Here is a 17893-nt window from a genome sequence, read left to right on the forward strand (position 1 = left end):
TTTATTTTATTTTTTATTTTTGGGGTTTTTTTGTCCTTGCTCTAGGGCTGCGGGGGACGTGGGCTGAGCTGTGCCAAGTCTGTCATTGTAGCAGTAACAGCCTGGCAGTACCTGCCCACCAGACTAACTGCTCGTCAGGAGCAGCGTCCCCTGCGAGAGCCCTTGCCTGCCGTCTGATTTGCCTTTGTTTCTCTTGGGGAAGAGCTGTACTTACTGCGTAAGGAAATGAGTTCTCAGAAAAACACCCGTGTGGGAAAAACCCTGGATTGCACATTCTTTTTTCTGATGTTTTGACATAAAAATACCGCACCAGTTTTAGACTAGCAATCTGGAAATCAGTAATTTGTGGGCGACTGCTGTGGTTGTATGTACGAGGAGAGCTGAAAAGGGGCAGAGTGCCCCTAGTCCCAACCACTCGGAGCTCTGCTGCAGCATTGGGGTATCTTGCTCGGTTAACAAAGGGTGGAGGATGCTGGAGGAACCCACAGGCTTTGCTGCATTTGTGCAGGGGTAGTTTTTTTACCATGTCTCTTTGTTTCTTCCCTCCCAGATGTCAAATCCTTTCCTAGGGCACCTTCTAGCTGTTGCAGTTTGCTAATGGGGTGATTACTGTCTGTTCTCGGATTTGCAAGGATACCAAAGGCACCTGAAAATTCGAGGGCAGTTTTAGAGGAGTGTGGCAGGGAGGTGCTCAGTGGGTGCACAGGGCCCTTGGCTGGCCAGGGGAGGAGGAACCACAGGTGCCTCCCAGGGGAGCTTTCCCTGAGAAAGAACCGCGCAGCCCTTGGCCTCTGTGGGAGAAAATCCTATAGAAACTGCAACAAGGCAATGGAAAGTTGTGGGTAACACTACGAAGGCCCCAGCATTTTCTGAATTCTGTTTTGTCCAGGTATGAACTGGAGTCTTCGGAGGAGTTTATTTTCTGTGGGTGACAGAACTAGTTTGAATTCAGCTTTTTTAAAGCCAGGAACACACTATTTCTACTCTCCATGGCTGTCTTCCTTTTTCTTTCTCCCCAGTAGCTTTGCAACATGCCAGGTGTGATCCGAAGCAGCCCTGGCTTTGCCCAAAGGACTCCCTGAGCCCCTGCTCTTGGCAGTGCACCATCCTTCTCTGAAAGCTGCTCTTGAACAGGTTTGTGTTCTCATCTTCCCGTGTCCTTCCTCCATCCAGGTGCTTTGTGACAGCCCCAGGTAGGGAGGCAGAGCAGTACAAGGGAGAGCTGGGTGGCCCAGTGTGCTGTCTCCATTTCAGTGCCTGATAAACTGGGCAGCAGCTTCTGGTTATCTTGGATGAGGCTGGTGAGGATGCACTGGCGGCGCATCCAGCCCCAGGCCTGAGTCCTGCCAGAGGGGACAGCCCAGCCCTGGGCGTGCTGGGGCCAGGGAATGTGTGGGACCGGCTGTGCGAGGGGCCTGGGAGTGGTGACAGGCAGGCAGGTGGCAGGGAAGCCCTGCCAGAGCCATCCAGCCACTGTTTGACGTGATTTTAGCGTGTAAATAAGAGCAGCAGGCAGTGCCGCATCCCTCCGAGCACCTGCTTGCTGCCACTGAGCTGGTCATTTGATAGCTCCTCGGTGCTCCACAAAGGCGTAAAATGGAGCGATGCTGGATTAGATGTACCTGCTGCCCTTGGCGAGCACCAGATGATACGGTCCTCAGCCTGATGGCACCCAGCGCTGTTGCCATGGCAACAGGGAGAACCAGCTGTCCGCATGGAAACGGCCTTGCTGGACCCAGCAACCAATTTGAGGGGAAAATGGTTCAAATGGTGAGTTTGGAGAGGTGAGGGGCACAGGCACCCCTGCAGCAGCCAGTGGGTAGCCCTGGCCCATGCTGTTGGGATGAACCGACGTCCTGTGGGATGTTCTGGTGTCGGCACCGTCCCCACAGTGGGACACCCCTCCCAAAACACTGGCATTGCCCCCATCACAGAACCAGTGCGCACTTGCGCATCTCCAGCTGTGAAGGACGGTTTTCATTGCTGCTGCTTCCCTATTTTTCTGGGGCTGGTCTTGAGGTCAGGGTAAGGTCCTGGTTAGTTGTGCTGATACCTGCAGCAGTGTAGCCACGTCTGATTCAACCCTGACTGGTGAGTCTCTAATGCTGGTAAAATCCCCCTTTGTAAGGGAAAAGGGGCAGCTGGCAGCCAAACAAGATCTCCTGTAACACAAGGCAGACAAACATCGTGTTGACAGTGCCATTGTGCAGTGCAGCCTGTCTGGCTTCAGGCAGCAAAGTCTGGAGTTAATCTCTCCTCATCCTGCCTCCTGCCCCTTGTACCCTCAGACAATGGCTCTGCCCTCACCATTTACCCAGAGAGGGGCTGGATTTGAAGCAGATGTTGGTGCTGACCCACTGGCTCTGAGAAGGGCTGGAGGGAGCAGCTCTGCCATGTGGCTGAGACCCAGCAGGACTAGTCCCAGTTTTACAGTGGCCCTTTGGTGACAATGCTACTGCTCTTGGCTGCAGGATCAGGGGGTCTCCCCAGCCAGCTGATCTGCTTCTCCTGCAGAGATTTTGGTAAACAGGACTGGTTTTACAACCGTGTCCAAGGGCAGATTGTTTTGGAGCATCTCCCAGCACTAGAGCAGGCTGCTTCCTGGCTGTTGGCATTACAGAAAAGCCCAGAGGACTGGCAGGTCTAAAGTCATTTGCATTCCTTCCTCAGTTCCACCCTGGCAGCTCAGGAATGGATGATGACTTATTTCTGTGGATTCAGCAGGAGCAAAATGAAAGGCAGCATCTAGCCATGGTGGGCAATTAGGAGAGCAAGTTGTTTGCCTGCAGGCTGGTGTACGAAGAGATGAGGGTCACACTTCACCACTTCATCTTGGGACCTGGTGAAGGAGCTGGAGATGAGTAGCTGGGCGATGAAATATGTGTCTTTCTCCTGCTTGAGGCCCCAGGTTGTGTTTGTTACCTGGAGTCCTTCATGTGGTAGGAAGCCTTGCCTGTTCCTGCACAAAGGAGCGAGCGGAGTGAGGAAGGGCCAAAAGCCAGAGTCTAACAATGTGACTGGGAGGCACGGTGCACATCAACACCAGCCACTCCAGCTTAGAGTTTGGCTTTGCAAAATGAATCGTTAAGTGGTGAAGCACAGAGGAGTGATTTCGGAGGAGTTTGGAAGGGGAAGGAAGGTTTTGAGGACCGTTGTTGCCGCTTGGAGAGGCTTTGACGCAGTTTCTAAATACAGATTTGGGATGATCTTTGTGCCTACTTCAAAAGGGTGAAGTGAAAGGCCCAAAGAGTGGTTGGTTGTGCTGGCAGGGAGGGCTCCTGAGCAAGACCACCCTGTGCTGCTGATGTGGAGCTCTGACTGGGAGAACAGCAAAGGGAGTGCATCCAGCCTGGTCCTGAAGCACAGCTGCTGCGGGAGAGCCCTCCCCTGCATCCTTCTAATCTATGCTGGCTCTTGGACAGATGGATTTTAGCATTAGAAAAGGTGTTTTTTAATGTTGTATTTTCCTGCATTTTATCCTCTGTGTTCTCTCTTTCCTGACCCACCTTTTTGTTGCACACATCCTCAGTGAGCATGCAGCCCCTTGCACCCACCTCTCCGCCTCCTTCCTCTAGAAAAACAAGCTGTGACACTGCTCCTGGGAGCAGCTACGCCAAGGAGCAGCTGCTGGGGCGCTATAGCTGTTGAGAGGTTCAGGTCCAGGTCCTGGATCTGTTTGCAGCCTCCAACTCTCAGTAGATGTGTGCAGAGGAAGAGAATTATGAACCCAGAGAAAGGAAAGAACCCTGCTAAGTGGCACGAGAGCAGGGGGAGCTTGGAAAGCGCGAATGGTTTCCAAAAAAAAGGGAATAGCATGGAGGCTTGGCTCCCCTCTGCATGTCCCCAAGAGGACTCTGCAGCCCTGCTTCACCGTCAGCACGGGAGCTTGGATGCTATTAAGCAGTTCATTAGCAAAACCTCTGAGCAGTTCCCACTGCCCTGGAGTACCCATTAATGCCTCTTGAGGGCAGAGGAGAACATTGGAAAAGTACAAAAACAATCTGAGGGTCCTTGATCTCTCCTTTGTTCGTTTGAGAGGTCATGGGCTGAGGTTGGAGGGCCAGCTGGGAGGAAAAGAGGGGCCAGATAGGGACACCAGGTACGAAAGCAGCACCATGATTATCTGCCAAAAGTCAGAGAGCAAAAACATAACCTGGCTTGAACTGTTACTTCTGAAAGGCTCCCAAGGGGTGCTTTAGGGTTATAAACACCTACTCACCGACTCACTTTGTGCACATCCTCAGCCAGGTATTCCTGCAGCAGAGGGAAAACCAGCAAAGGCTGCGCAGATGTTCCCCAACAGCTGCAGCTGGGCTGTGCTGAGCCACCCCTGCTGCTACAGCTTATTAGCACTGCAGGGTCTGTCCCCTTCTCCTTGCTTGTGTATACGGTCAGCTGTTAAAGGACACTGACATCACTTAATTAATGGTTTAATTGAATCTCTCAAAGGGATCAAAATTGTCTGCCTGACTCCTGTCACTGAGATGCTAACGTAAGACATAGTAAATCAGCAATTCAGCAGATAAAGCTGCAGCTCTAGGTAGAAAGTCCTTGTTGTTGAGGATAGGGAAATAATTCCTCTTTGCAGAATAATATACTATTAGGCAGAAGGCTGGGGGCTATTTTTCCAAGCCACCAGGTGCCATCCCTGTACAGGGGAAGGGTAACTGAGTTAGACTAACTCCCAAAGGTGGGACGGCACTCATTAAGGGGTAAACAGACCTCAGGCAGCATTTTATCTGTCAGTCAGAACACTGGTTTGTGTTTCACCCCCTATATGGTGGAAAATGGTCCAGGTTGTATTTTGAAGTGGAGGGCAAAGCCCCAGAAAGGCCAGGGTTGAACCAGGATAAAGTGCTGTGATCAGAAGCAGTTTCTGAGCTTGTTTCATGGAAAAAGGCTTCTTTGAGAGCAGGGAATCAAAAGTTAGGAGAGAGTGGAGAGAAAAATGTCCCAAAGCAATGGGGAATCCCAGAGGGAGTGGATGTGACCCTAATGAGGGTGCTAATGTGAAGTAATTGCTGCTCAGGAGGAATGTGAGCCAGCAGAAAACAGTATTCCTTCCACCCAGGCACCAAGAAAAGCAATTAGAACTGGTAAACTCCAGTGGCTGACTAGAAATCAGGCCCTTAATTAATAGTTTCATCTGAGGGGTAAGGAAATCATTAAGTGCTATTGGTGTCTATTAATTCCCTGCAAAATGAACAACAGAGTTTTAAGACTTCTTTTACCATACAGCGTGTGCAGGAAGGAGAGACCGAACCCTTGCACAAGGTGGGAGATCTTGGTTTGTGCAGCTGTGCTCTCCTGCTGTGCTGTCGGCTGCCCCGGAGCCCTGGGATCAGCTGCAGAATAAACAGCTCAGCCTGAGCATTTAGGTAAGATGTGGCTTTGGGGTGCTCCATCAGGGAGGAGGTGGGTGGAAAGTGTGACTTCTGCACAACTGAAGCACCGTGCCGGAAAGCTCAGGGAGGGTATGCAGAGCTATGGGTTTGGGAGACAGATTATTGTACAGAACCAGCCACTGAACCATGGAAAATAGCATCAGCCTCTTCTATCCAAGCCAGAAAGTGCTGTTTAAACATTAGCTGGAGGAAGAAGTAGGGGTAGGTACCAGAACTAGGCAGGGCAGACAGGGAAATAAAACTGCCAACTGTGTCAGCAGTGGCAGTGCATTGGTAGACTTCATAAAACGTTCACAGATGCTCAGCAACCGAGAGCACTAAAAAGTGGCCTTTACAAAGGGCACAGCCTTGATTCTAAGCCTGGATGAGACAAAGATTACTTCTCATTGCTCTCTGACTCCCAAGTCATCCACCTACTCTTCCCTGAATTTCGGAAGGACCGCAGATCTCTTCCCAATTTTATTTTTCTGTTTGTTCTATCATCTTTATCTGACGTGGGCACTTCTGCTGCATCGATGTGACAACCAGCTTGTGGCAGAGAATGGCAGTGTTTGGTTTTTCTCGCTGTGTTAGACAATACATCGCTGACAAGCCTGCCAGTGCAGACTGCTGCTCCTCCTCTCTCAGGGCTGGTCACTGTGCTCGGCACAGAAACCCGTCCAGACTTGCTGTGAGGCACATCGGTGTTGACACACAACTATCTGCCTGCATTCTCAGAGAGATAATCTTTGCAGTCAATATCTGACCTGGTATCTTCTTAAAAAGAGGAATATGACGTTACTAGGAGCTCAGCCCTATTTCTGGAGTGAGGGGGAAGCTCTTTTAGTGTGTCAAACACGTATGGAAGAACCTCTCTTCCTTGCTGTCAAATCTGTGACAGCTCAAGGAACTTCCCTTTAAGATAACCTACCCTCTAGTCAAATTCAGATGGAGTAAGGTAGGGGATTCATCTGCATCTTGTTCTCTTCTGTCAAATGCAACTCAACAGGCTCTTCTAAGCAGACTGATTTCTTTCAAAACCTGCCGTGTACCATTCAGCCCCATGAAGGAGGTTCACTGCCTTGTTGCCATGGTACCCTTTCTCTGAAGAGGAAGAGAATAGTTAATTATGCAATTTAAGAAACTAAGGAGGAATGACAGAAAGAGAAATAATAGAAAGGAAGATTCTGGGTGTGTGATAGAACTGCTGGTTGCACCAAAATTCATTCTATTTACTGGTGAAATATTTGCCCAGCATACGCTGTATACGGCCAGCACTTCTCTGGCAGCGTGGATTTCCAGGAGCTGCCCTTTCCTGGGCACTGTGCCTCTGGCAGCTAGGGCATCACTCCTGTGGTCACTTACTGCTGTTGTTTTCCCTGGTTAATGCTCCAGAGAGCCTCGGACATATTTGCTTGGCAGAAATTCTCTCTGTATGAAGCCAGAACAGCAATAATGTATCAGAGAGCCATGACAAGCTCATGCTGCCTGTGGATGTACAGAAGATACAGTTCAAAACTTGAGCATTTTAAATCTCCTTGGCAGCATTTCGTTGTTCCTCAGGCCTACTAACCCCCTGCTTGTTTTACCCAGGACCTCAGAAAATCCGGTTTGCGGTGCACAAGGTGGGACTAAAGAGATGACAAGCATCAAGCCCATCAAGATCCCAGCCCCTCAGGACTGGCATTTTCTATTTGCTAGGAGCGCTGGCAGGCTGGCTACAGCTTGGGTGAGACAAACCACCGCAACACATCTTTGCCAGTAACAAATCCAGGCTGTGGTGCTCCGTGCTGGAGAGGGAGCGTTGCCTCTTGCACGGCACACAGAGCTCTGCAAGCTGGGAGGAAGGGGAAGTTACCCCACAACTTGTTCCCAAATGTGTGCAGAGAAAGAGGGAAGGAAAATTATGTGACCTTACGTAGTTGTTTACTACTGTTTCTCTACAGACCTCAGGCTGCCCTTCCAGATAACAAGGGCAATAATAGCACTGAGGGCTAGACAAGGGCCACATAGAGTGGTTAAAGGAAGGGAGCAGTCGAGAGGCAATAATAACCCAAAATACTTCAGGGAACACAGCAGGAAATGGCTGTCAAAAGACCAACATTTTAATCAAGAGATTTTGTACATAAGAGGCATCCCACTAAGGGAGTACATGTATTTCTACTTCTACCTCCTAGGCTTTTAAGGCCCAGGATGGTGTCTCCTCTTCAATCTTCCCTCAGAAAATATTTCCAGGGAAGATGGATTCCAGAATGTGTCACAGGAGCAACATTCAACCCAGTCCTGGTTGCATGAACTGCTGTTGAACGCAGCGTGTCTTTCACTCTCCTCTCACATTCGCCTGGCTTTCCGTGGGCGGCAGCCGTTGTGTGGAACCGGGGTGTTGTCGGTGATGGAGATGACCTCTAGACCTCCCATAGTCAAACCCTTGATGGCAGCCTGGAAGAAGACGACAGCAGATGACATGCTGTTATCAACACATTGAACAGCAGACAAGGGGAAAAACTCAGGGGAAAATAGTTTGGTCCCTCGTCTAATCACCTATTTGTTCTAATGGTTCTACTTTGTAATTATCTTAAAAATAAGTAATTTGTATCAGAAAACTCAGTTTAAACCTGTCTGGTACAGTCCTTTCAGAGTTCTCATTAATTTTCCTACTTTAGTTGGAAGTCCGAGAAACAGCTTTTATTCTGCCTCCAAAATGAAATGACTCTAAAATTCTAATTATTCTAAAATTTCATTACTAGCTACTTGAGTGATCAATTCTTTACATCACTTTCAGGAAAAACAAGTTAATAGGTACAGTCATGAGACCAACCTGAATTTAAAAAACCTGGATGATGCCTGAGAGAGAAAAATACTGAAAGAAATTTTTGACACCTACCCTGCGTCCTGGCCCCAGTCCTTTCACCATGACTCGTACATGTAATACACCCTTCCCACGTGCTTTCTGAGAAAAGAACAACTGGTTAGTATACAGGGAGGTAGAAATGGATATAGAAGACAAATATGTGTATTATTGCACAAAGACTGCAGGAGTAGAGGAGGCCTGGATACAGCCATGGCAGATTCAAGAGAGCTTCTGTGCTGTCAGCTCTGTATACAGAGGAAGCTTTACAATCAAACCATCTGTGACCTAAAGCCATGGGAGCAAATGACATATCCACAGATATGTGACTGAACTGGCAAGGACTAACTCAAGGCTGTTTTCCCTTCTGTAACGCAGCGACTTCTCTCCTGTGATCAGCGGATTCCTTCTAGAGGGTAAATGAGAAAAGCAGGTGAGATTTGTATTTGCTGTGCAGGTGTCTGGGCCCTCTGTGCAAAAAATACTAGGGGCTTGCAAACTGAAAATGAAAACCACCTGCTGTAAAGCAAAGCGGTGCTGCCATCAAGTGGATGGAGCTCCTCTGGGTCTCTCAGTGTTCTGGTGCAATTAATCTACCAACTTGAACAGTGATAGAATAAATCCGGCCAAGCACAGCTATGCAGCTATTGTGAGGCTCCAATGAGCACAGATTAATAGTGGAGATATTCTTATATTCCTCTGCGTCAACTACAATAAGCTGTTGGCCAGCATTGGCACCGAAAACACCTCTGACATGAAAGGCTGGAGACAGTTCTGCCTAATTTAGGATGAGGATTTTCACTTTAACTTTGCCTCATTTTGCTGTAATGAGGCCCATGACACAGCCAGCCTCATCTTCTCCTGCCACCTGGACACCCACATGGGTTTTTAGGAACAATTACAGTAAACTGTATGCAGCTGGAAACTACAAGTGCAAGGACATCACCTTCTCTGACTGGAACTGCTGGCAGCAGCTCAGCTCTCCTATGGAGGAGAGCAAATATAAAACATTCAGCCAGTAATTACAGCAGTTTCTCAGTCCCCCACAGTGCAAAAATTGAACTGCTGCTGATTCAAGGGCTACATTTCCAAAAGTGGCTGAGAGATGTTCGCTTAGAAAAAAGAAGCTGTGCAAACTGGAGCTAGAAAAGACAGGCTACAAGTTACATTTCCCAGTCACAACCTGCACAGCTGAGTTCACCCTCTGGGCATTTCCACCTGCTGTTTGGAACACAATTTGCTTGTGTGAAGATGCGTGCTGTGTCAGAGGAAGGTAGGGAAACTGTCAGCAAACAGCAGATTATTGCTTGAGCGCTGAGGTGCAGAGCTCTACAGTGCTGCCTGTGAGCTGTGTACCCAGGCAGGGGGAAGGTGCGAATAACCAGCGTGGGCTCACCGCTGCTGCCGCCATGGCTGCGGTCTGTGCTGCAATGGCAGTTCCCTTCTTGGCATTCTGGAAGCCTTCTGTGCCACAGGACGTACGGGCTAAGGGCCGGTTGTCAAAGCTGACCACTTGGATGTGGGTGCTACAGAAAGAGAGGGGCAAAAGAAAAGAAGCAAGTTAGAACAGAGCTTTATTCTTGTTTCTTTTTGCTCAGTTTACTGGCATGGCTTACCATGGAACTCCCATTTTTCTTCTCCAAAACACTTTAACTCTGCACTCTCTTTTGAGGTATCCCCCTTACACAAACCAGCTGCAGAGACCTTGCAGCAGTGACCCTCTGGGTCACCCTAGAGAATCTGGGTGAGGTGGCAAAACCTTTCTGGGTAAGGTGTACTTTATCCAGGTATTCCTCTGCCCTTTCAGACCCACCTCTCACTGTGAGCCTAACAGCTCTTACAGCTATTAAAAAAAAACCTGCATAAAACACTTCTAGAACTTGAAAGACCTTTAAGAAACAGTAAAATATCACACTAGGGATCACTAATGAAACACAACACTCTCTTATGGAGAATATGATAATTATTTTAAAAGCTGTACAGCAGTAGTGCTAGAGCTGGGTTAACCTGCCATTAAAGCCTCCAGCCTCTAATTGTTAATATCAGACCCTAGTCAAAATGTGTAATAACAGTCTTATTGCTATTAACAACACTATAAGGACAGTTATGCTTCCTGAACAGCACTGAAGTTTGAACTCAGTATTATTATCTTCCCAGTCATGAACACCACTCCCCTGGCTCTTTTCCTTTGATCCTTTTGATCAAAACACAGACTGGCCAGAGCCCAGGTATGAGCTTTCATTTTGCATGAGAGCAGGAACGGAGCAGCTCATTTGCTTACTTGTTGTACGTAGCTTTGATGTGAGCTATTGGGATCTCTTCATAGACCTTTCCATCCCATCTCATGGAGTTCCTCTGCAGGATTAAAGGGCTGTGGAGCAAAAAAACAGCGATCAGGCAGTTGCTCTTTAAATTTTGCAGTGTTTTACTCCATATTGGGAAAGAAAGAAGGGGTTGAGCCTCTGAAAGGCACAAGCTGCGTTTGTGATTGAGTCAAGTCACTTGTTTTCGCTCCCTTGGCTGAAAAACCACCGAAGGCGATAAAACCTCCCAGCAAGAGGCACATGGTGGAGCCCCCCGCCCGCCTCACCTCAGGTCGGTCGCGCTCCGATTCTCCGCCTCCTTCGCCGCCCCCGCCACGTCCTGCAGGCTCCGGGGGCTGGTGCGGAGGCCCCGGCACAGGCCGGCGATTCGGGCCCTGCGGGGGAGAAACGGCGTCAGGACACCGGGGCCTACCCGGGGTGGGGGGCGGATCGGGCCCGGCGGGAGCTCCCGCGCCGGCCGCCACGGCGGGGCTGGAAGCGGTCAGCCCGAGCGAGCGGGGTCCGGCCCGAACCCCCCGTCCCCCCCAACCCGCCGGGGCCCGTCCCCGCCGCTCACCCCCAGGCCGCTCCGAGCCGTTGCCAGGCGACCGCGCTCATGGCGGCTGCCGCTGCGGCCGCCGCAATGCACGACGGGAGCGAGGAGGACTCGCGGCGCCGCGGTGCATTGTGGGCGGCGGCCGGGCGGCATGGCGGCGGCCGTGCAGCGGGTGGCGGGACGGGGCCGGTGGGTTTGTACGGCTGCTGCGCCTCGGCCCTGGCGGCTGTTCGGGGCCATGTGCCTGTTGCGGCTGCCCCGCATCACACAGCCCCTGGAGAAGGAGGAGGAAGAGATGGCGGCCCTCATGGGGCAGGTAGAAGGGGGCTCTGTGGGGTTGCTGGCGGGAAAACAGCCGCCTCAGGGCTGTGGGGAGAGCGGCCCTGGGGGAGCTGGTGGCCTGGGGTGGTGTCGCTCCCCGCCATGGAGCAGTGCCGGCTGCTGTGTGGATGGCTTGCTGCCTTGATAAGAGGAGCAGAAGTCTTAGAAACATGACTAGGCCTAATGCTTCTCCTCATGGAGAAACAACAGCTATATAGACACCAGAGATGATGCGAAGCTTGGTTTGCAAGCAGGATGTTCCACTAGCTGAAGAAAGATCTATGTGATATTTGCCATGTAGTAGCACAAAATGACAACGTGCAAGCTCAAGAAATCAGGTGAAAGAGAGGACACTTGAAATCCAAGGGGGCACCAGGCTGCAAAACCAACGGGGTCCACTAGACACCCCAGATGAAGACCCTTGAATACCAAAAAAAGGACTTTCTGACAAATGGTGTGATTGTGGGAACTGTCTACATTTAATGCATGAAATAAGCGGTAGAAACAAGTGAATATGCAATTGTTATGTGTAATAAATACTAAGAAGTGTGAGGCATGCACATATTCCATTAGAGGAAAAATCCTTGGAGCGTCCAGCGTGCTGCAATAGAAGTGCCGGCTTTTATTACTTTCAAAGCACTGTTAAGCAGTCTTTTTGCCAACTTTTTGGTATTGGCCTGCACCAGGTACTGAAGGTCTTAGTAGTGTTCCCTTAGTCTTCCTCAGCACTGCAGGTGTCCCTGATAGAGGCTCATGGTGCAGGCAGGGAAGCCCTGCCAAGTTTGGGGTAAATTCTCATCATCTTCCATTCACTGAGGTAGAAATAATTTAATTCTGCTTGCTAAGTCCAGCCTGTATTGCTGGTGCCTGACCAGTTCTCTGTGTTGCCCTTTTAGATCGAGCTAGAGAAAAGCCAATATTCAGACCACGAAATCCGCAAGCTGGAGGAGGAGGAGCAGCTCAGGAAGAGGAAAGAAAGCCTGTATGATGATGAAACAACTAGCGAAACAGTCATCATGGCTCAGGACCTGGAGGATAAGTGGGAACAGAAGTTACTGCGATTCAAAGCTGCTCCACGGATAACAGGTAGGAGGTGAAGTTTGTGGTTGGCGGGAACATCCCCGGTTGTCTGCAGACACAGCTGAAGGCAGTTCAGTAGGGGGAGGCATTTGCTCAGTCTTTTTTACACAGCTGAGTGCAGTTCAGTGAAGGCATTTGCTAAGTGGTTTTTTTTGTTGTTTATTTTAAAGAGGGTCTTTACTCTGTGGCAGCACTTCTAGCACACAAGGAATTAGCTGTCTGCCCAGGGAACGAGTGTTTCTGTGCTGCAATGATGTGCATGTTCAACCTTACCAGAGCAAAATGAGAAAAATAGATGTTGTTTCCAGACAAGAGGAATGTTTGGTTGCTTGGTTCCCAAGCTCCACCTGGTGCTCTTGTTGATTTTTGTCAAGCTGGAGATCCAGGCAGCTTGCTATAAATTCCTCCTGGAAATGAAACAGTGGTTTCCAGTTGAATCTTGCATTGGCTTCCAGAGCAACTGAGAGCATTTCCATCTAGATTTTTATTTTGTTCTGTGTATCCATGTTTGTGTGTTACTGCTGGAAGGATGTGAGATGGGAGAGGGGTGATGAATCATGGGGATCAGACCAGTGCTGCCAGGAGGCTTTGTTTCCATCATGTGCTGGTTTTTGGCAGATGCTGATAAAAACAACAATCGAACATCGTTGAACAGAAGACTGGACAGTAACCTGATGCTCCTGGTCAAACAGAAAATTGTTAATCAGGAGTTGTGGCTTCTGCCTCAAGCAGAATGGCAGCCTGGAGAGACACTGCGAAGCACAGCTGAGAGAGCCATGGCTACGTTTTTGGGTGTGTAGTTTGCTGTTTGCCTGGGCCTCCCTCCTTTTTGTCCCAGTGGTCTTTTTCACATGCCCTACCTGAGGCATATTTGTCATCTGCTGGGAAAAGGCATTTCATGGAAGAGAAATGGAGCAGAAGTGAAATGTGGGCTCTCCGTCAAGAGCTGTGACACTGGGTAATTGGCTCTGTGACTATGCACTTTCACAGAGCAACTGCAGCACTTGGGGGGCCAACTAGGCTGGCAAGGGGTGAGTTGGGGTCTCTGGCTGCCAGCAGCTGTGGTGCCAGGTCTGGCCCTCGGGATCTGATGTTGGAGCATCGCCAGACACCCCTCTGAATGGTCTCAGCTCGCTCCAGGTGTGCTGCTTCTCCTTCCTGCTTGTCACCCTGCAGCAGCTTTTGTGGCAGATGGCTGATGGCAAACCCACACATTGTTGCTTTTCTGTGTGAGTTAGTAAAACTCTCTCACTCCACTTGCTGGACTTAAGGACAAGTTGGTTTTATGTCATGAGAAAATGGTTATAATTTGCATTACTTCTGCTAAGAAGGAACAGGTGGTCTGAACCAGATAGAAGAAGTGACTTATGCTGTCCTTTCTGTTACTACAGGAGAGCGGTTGCTGTTGCTCTGTGTTCTTACATCTTGTTTTCTGTTTTCTTTCTCTTGCATTGCTGGGGTCTTGCAGGAGATCACGTTCAAGCCAAAATCCTGGGGAATGCACCATCTGGGATTTACAAGTATAAATTCCCCAGGGCCATCAGGACTGAGGATAACTTGGGAGCCAAAGTATTCTTCTTCAAAGCCTTCCTCCAAAGCAGCGATTTGTCCCAGGCAGAGCTGAAAAAAGACTATCTGTGGGTCACAAAGGATGAGCTGGGAGATTACTTGAAGCCGGAATACCTGAAAAAAGTCAATGGATTCCTTCTGGACTTATAGACAATAGGCTGTGCTCCAGCAGCTGGGGAAGATGTGGGACGTGACTCCAGGGAGGAGCAGAGCTGCTGCTTCGCGCGGTCTGTGTGTATGAGATGTTCACTTGGGCTCTGGAGGGTAATTTGCCTTTGCAGTTCTCTTCACCAGGCTTGTACTAAATAAATATTAAAACTTATACTAGGAAGTGAAGCTCTCCTCAGGGAGTTCTTTGCTCTTGTTGAATCCTCCTCCACCTGTTCTGGAAATGCATGTTGTGATCTTTTCCTCTCCCAAGTGTTCAGTTCCCTGGGGCTGTGGGCGCTTGGAGCCTTGCTCTCCTCACCAGACTCCTGCCATAGTCTAGAGCTCAACTGGTTTCTTCTAAGCAATGGCTAATCCTTGTCTCTGGCACCTGCTCTTTGATGAAAGCAGCACTGGAGGGTTGTCTGTATGTGTAGGTGGGAACAGAACCTTCTGGATACAAGGCTGGGAAAGGTGGGTTTCTGGGGAGCTGGAAGCTGGGATATTCACAGTTTATTTACGTTTAATCTGTATTAGAGCTGTCTCTGGCCTAGAGTCTGTGATACGTGTAGGACACAGACGCATGAGGAACAGGCAGCAGCTCGCTCTTTTTATGAGTTCTGCTTTCCCACCCGCGCTGCCCTCCCCTTGAGCCTCAGGCTATAGCAGCAGCCACTGAAGGAGGGGAGTACTTGAGCAGCAGCTCTCTGGGCTGCGAGGCTCGTTTTTCATGACAGAGAAGCTGCTGCCTCCTGGGAGCAGCCTTGGAGGTGGCTTTGGGGAGTCCTGGGCTCCCATTCCCATTGCATTAGGGTCCCAGTGCAGCTGGTTCTGCTGCAGGTAGCCTGATCCTATTACCTGAATTTCTTTATTAGAAGATCTATTCTGGGCTGCTTTCACCACTCTGGGACCAGTCCTGTTTCTTGGAGGTTTTTTTTTCTGGTTGTAAATGTTGCTGTTTGATAGTCAGAGTGTAGGGCCAGCGCTGGCTGGACCTTGCAGAGAATCACCCTCTTCAGTGGCAGGGAGAGAGGGAGGAAATAGCTGTCGTTAATCATTGAGAGAGATTTCAGCCTCCAGAGGTGGAACTGGAGATTGCTATATCTATTTTATCAATCCTTTGGGAGTTGTTGAGCTGCAGGCCTCAAATTAAAGCAATCCTTAATCACTCCACAAGCCATTGGGGTGAAGGGGTAGCACAGCAGCCTTCTATTTTCTAACACTGGGCAGTTTGGGAGCTGTGGGCTTGTCATAAATTACCAACAAAACAAAACTTGGTTTCTTGCAGCACCCTCACAGGCCTGCTAGGGAGGCTGTGTCTGCAACAGAGAGTGCTGGCGAAGAGGAAATCAATGTGGAACTGAATACATGCCTGAAAAATGCATGTTTTTTGGCTGCTGTCTGAGGTCAGCGCTGCTGAAGGGGAGACTGGTGCCTTCTCCAGCACTCAAAGGTCCTTCAGAGGGGAGAGGCGACTCCTTCCTCTCGGGCTTTGCCCCACCAACTGCTTAGGCTCAGCTCAGCACAGGTTTAGGGCATACCCTGTGCCAAGATCTTTGCTGCATTTTCCATACCGAAGACATGTTGTGTGTTGCTGGAAAAAAATTTCCAAAGCATATAAAATGCTGTTTAATTGTTGCTTATTTATTCTCAAAACCAGCAGCACAAAAGAGGAAAAAAAGGCTGTACTGAAATCTTGCTGATCTTCAAACCCAGGCAGTTCTTATTCTCCCTTGTTCAAGGTACGAGTCTTTGGGCATTGTCTGTGCTGAGAGGTGTAGCTCCCTGCTGTGATGGAAAGGTCAGAATCAACAGCCTCCTTTTTATTTTTTTTAAATTATTTTCCTTAGGCTCAGGCCTTTGTTCTTATTAAGCAGCAGATATGTGAGAAGCTTGTTTTTTTTCTAGCAGCTGAAATTGTTGTTTTCTCTTCACCTAAACTGCAAATTCCTGCTCACAGCCTGCATGGGAAAAGCTATCTTTTTTTTTTCCTTTCTCCTCTGCAGTTTATTTCATTTAAAAACCCTCAACCAGTTGCTTTAAACAATCCCAGATCCTGCAACTTGAGAGCTTTTGCTCAGTTCTTCTGTGTGGCCTGTTCCCTGCCTCTCCAGCCTCAGTGAGAGGGAAGGCAGAAGGATATCGTGCAGCAGAGGGGATGGTTTGTATCTTCTCATCTCTCTGCTCCCAGAGGTCCTGTGGTAGATCACAAAGGCTTTTATTGCCTTTTGAGAACTTGGTGGCTTCAGGCTCTTTCCATTCAGTGCAAACCTGTACCTGTGCTCCTCGCAGAGCTGCGTAAGTCTGATCAGGCAGGTTGGTGGGATATATTTGGCTGGTAACTATTGAAAGGATAGCACAAAGCCTGAAAACCTTTTCTGGGAGCGCTTTTCTCCTGGAACAGATGAAACCTGTGGAGTCATGGCTGGGAGAGCTGCTGCAGCTGTGCTGTGCCTCCTGGGGTCCAGCACAAAACAGGGGGAGCATTTCATTGGTGTTGAGCATGGAATAAAAACCTCCCCCTGCAAGTGTGATGGAGAGCCGCGTGATTGTTTGCCTGGGTGTTGAGGGAGTCTGGAGGTTGTTTGCACCCAAGGCCCTGGAGGGTTTTTCTCACCTTGGCAAAGGTTTCCTCACACAAGATCTCTCTACTAGAACCTGGAGCTGCAGCAAATACTTGAGAAGGCACCGAGTTTGCTGTGGCTCCTCAGTGCAAGGCACGGTCAGGTCAGTCGAAGAGCTCTGCTGGGAAACATGCACTGGAGAGGGGTGTTTTGGAAAGAACCTATGACTTCTGGCTTTGAGAGCGGCAATGTGGGGTTCATCTAAAGTCTGACACAAGATCAGTGCTGTGGCTGCCAGGGCCAGCGTCTGAGTGTTACCTTGGGGCTGGAGAGCAGTCAGGCTGCGGAGACTGCTTCTCAAAGCCGTTTTCAGCACAGGACGCTTCCATTCACGAGGGTGATACCCAAAAGCCAGATCCTTCGCCCACTCCAAGGAGGAAGGAGGCAAATTGGGATGACCTGTTCATGGCACGATGCAGTCCAGCGACTGTTGCTATAATGAAAGCCTCCAGGAGCAAAGACAAATGGAAGGATCAGTTGCAGTCTAAAACACCAGCATCTAAGCCATTGCTTAAACCACCATGTTAGAAGAGAGAGATTGTTTTCATTGTGACAAATTGATGCTAGCACTCCCCTCTAGTGAAGGAGAGGTAACAAGTCCTAATAAAACCACTTTTCACCTTCACCGATAGAGCTTTCCTCTACTTCCCCCACAAAATACCTTCCTCCCCAATATCCTTCCTTGTCTGTGGGAGTGTTGGTGATTGGTGCTTTCTCAGCAGAGCCCTGCTCATATGTTTTGTGATACACTGCAGACTGTTCAGAACTGCACGCTTTTTCACATAGTAGGAAGCTGCTGTTTGCTGCTCCTCCTGGCTGGCTCTGAGCAACCAAAGGCTTCAACATTTGGAAGGTAAATACCTGCAGAGTCAGGAGAGGTGTTTGAAGCCATGGGCTACACTGCTCTCTGTGAACCTGTAGAGGAGCAACGCTGTTGCTACCAAATACAGATTTGAGTTTGTTAGAGCAGGGAGAGCTGCTTGGGTGGAGGGAGCATCCTGTGGCACCTCTCCCAGCCCAGGCATGGGGTGGGCTGGCTCAGGAAGGGTGGGAGCTGGTTA

At 49.5% G+C, this 17893-nt stretch overlaps 2 protein-coding genes across 2 annotated transcripts; one reads left to right on the forward strand and one right to left on the reverse strand.

Moving 5' to 3' along the window:
* Window positions 1-7465: 7465 nt before the first annotated feature.
* Window positions 7466-11184, reverse strand: MRPS11 (mitochondrial ribosomal protein S11). The gene is made up of 6 exons (XM_080351381.1): window positions 11113-11184; window positions 10823-10930; window positions 10514-10603; window positions 9629-9758; window positions 8269-8334; window positions 7466-7823 (listed from the first exon to the last, which is right to left on the reverse strand). The coding sequence occupies exons 1-6, from the start codon at window positions 11151-11153 to the stop codon at window positions 7716-7718; spliced, it is 543 nt and encodes a 180-aa protein (XP_080207507.1). The 5' UTR covers window positions 11154-11184; the 3' UTR covers window positions 7466-7715.
* Window positions 11185-11231: 47 nt separating this feature from the next.
* Window positions 11232-14386, forward strand: MRPL46 (mitochondrial ribosomal protein L46). Its single transcript, XM_080351412.1, has 4 exons — window positions 11232-11407; window positions 12309-12498; window positions 13111-13284; window positions 13961-14386. Exons 1-4 carry the CDS (start codon window positions 11243-11245, stop codon window positions 14209-14211), a joined length of 780 nt encoding a protein of 259 aa, XP_080207538.1. The 5' UTR covers window positions 11232-11242; the 3' UTR covers window positions 14212-14386.
* The last annotated feature ends 3507 nt before the right edge of the window (window positions 14387-17893 follow it).

This window comes from Nesoenas mayeri (genome assembly GCF_963082525.1).
Source record: "Nesoenas mayeri genome assembly, chromosome: 11".
Taxonomy (NCBI): Eukaryota; Metazoa; Chordata; class Aves; order Columbiformes; family Columbidae; genus Nesoenas; species Nesoenas mayeri.

What these genes read in the sequence shown, in the direction of transcription:
- MRPL46 (XM_080351412.1), top strand. Translation starts at nt 11,243, where the DNA reads ATGGCGGCGGCCGTGCAGCGGGTGGCGGGACGGGGCCGGTGGGTTTGT. An exon ending in AGCTGCTCCACGGATAACAG is followed by an intron (nt 12,499 to 13,110) that starts GTAGGAGGTGAA and finishes GGTTTTTGGCAG; the next exon opens with ATGCTGATAAAAACAACAAT. An exon ending in AGCCATGGCTACGTTTTTGG is followed by an intron (nt 13,285 to 13,960) that starts GTGTGTAGTTTG and finishes GGGGTCTTGCAG; the next exon opens with GAGATCACGTTCAAGCCAAA.
- MRPS11 (XM_080351381.1), bottom strand. Translation starts at nt 11,153, where the DNA reads ATGAGCGCGGTCGCCTGGCAACGGCTCGGAGCGGCCTGGGG. An exon ending in CGGAGCGCGACCGACCTGAG is followed by an intron (nt 10,604 to 10,822) that starts GTGAGGCGGGCG and finishes TTTGCTCCACAG; the next exon opens with CCCTTTAATCCTGCAGAGGA. An exon ending in ATCAAAGCTACGTACAACAA is followed by an intron (nt 9,759 to 10,513) that starts GTAAGCAAATGA and finishes CTCTTTCTGTAG; the next exon opens with CACCCACATCCAAGTGGTCA.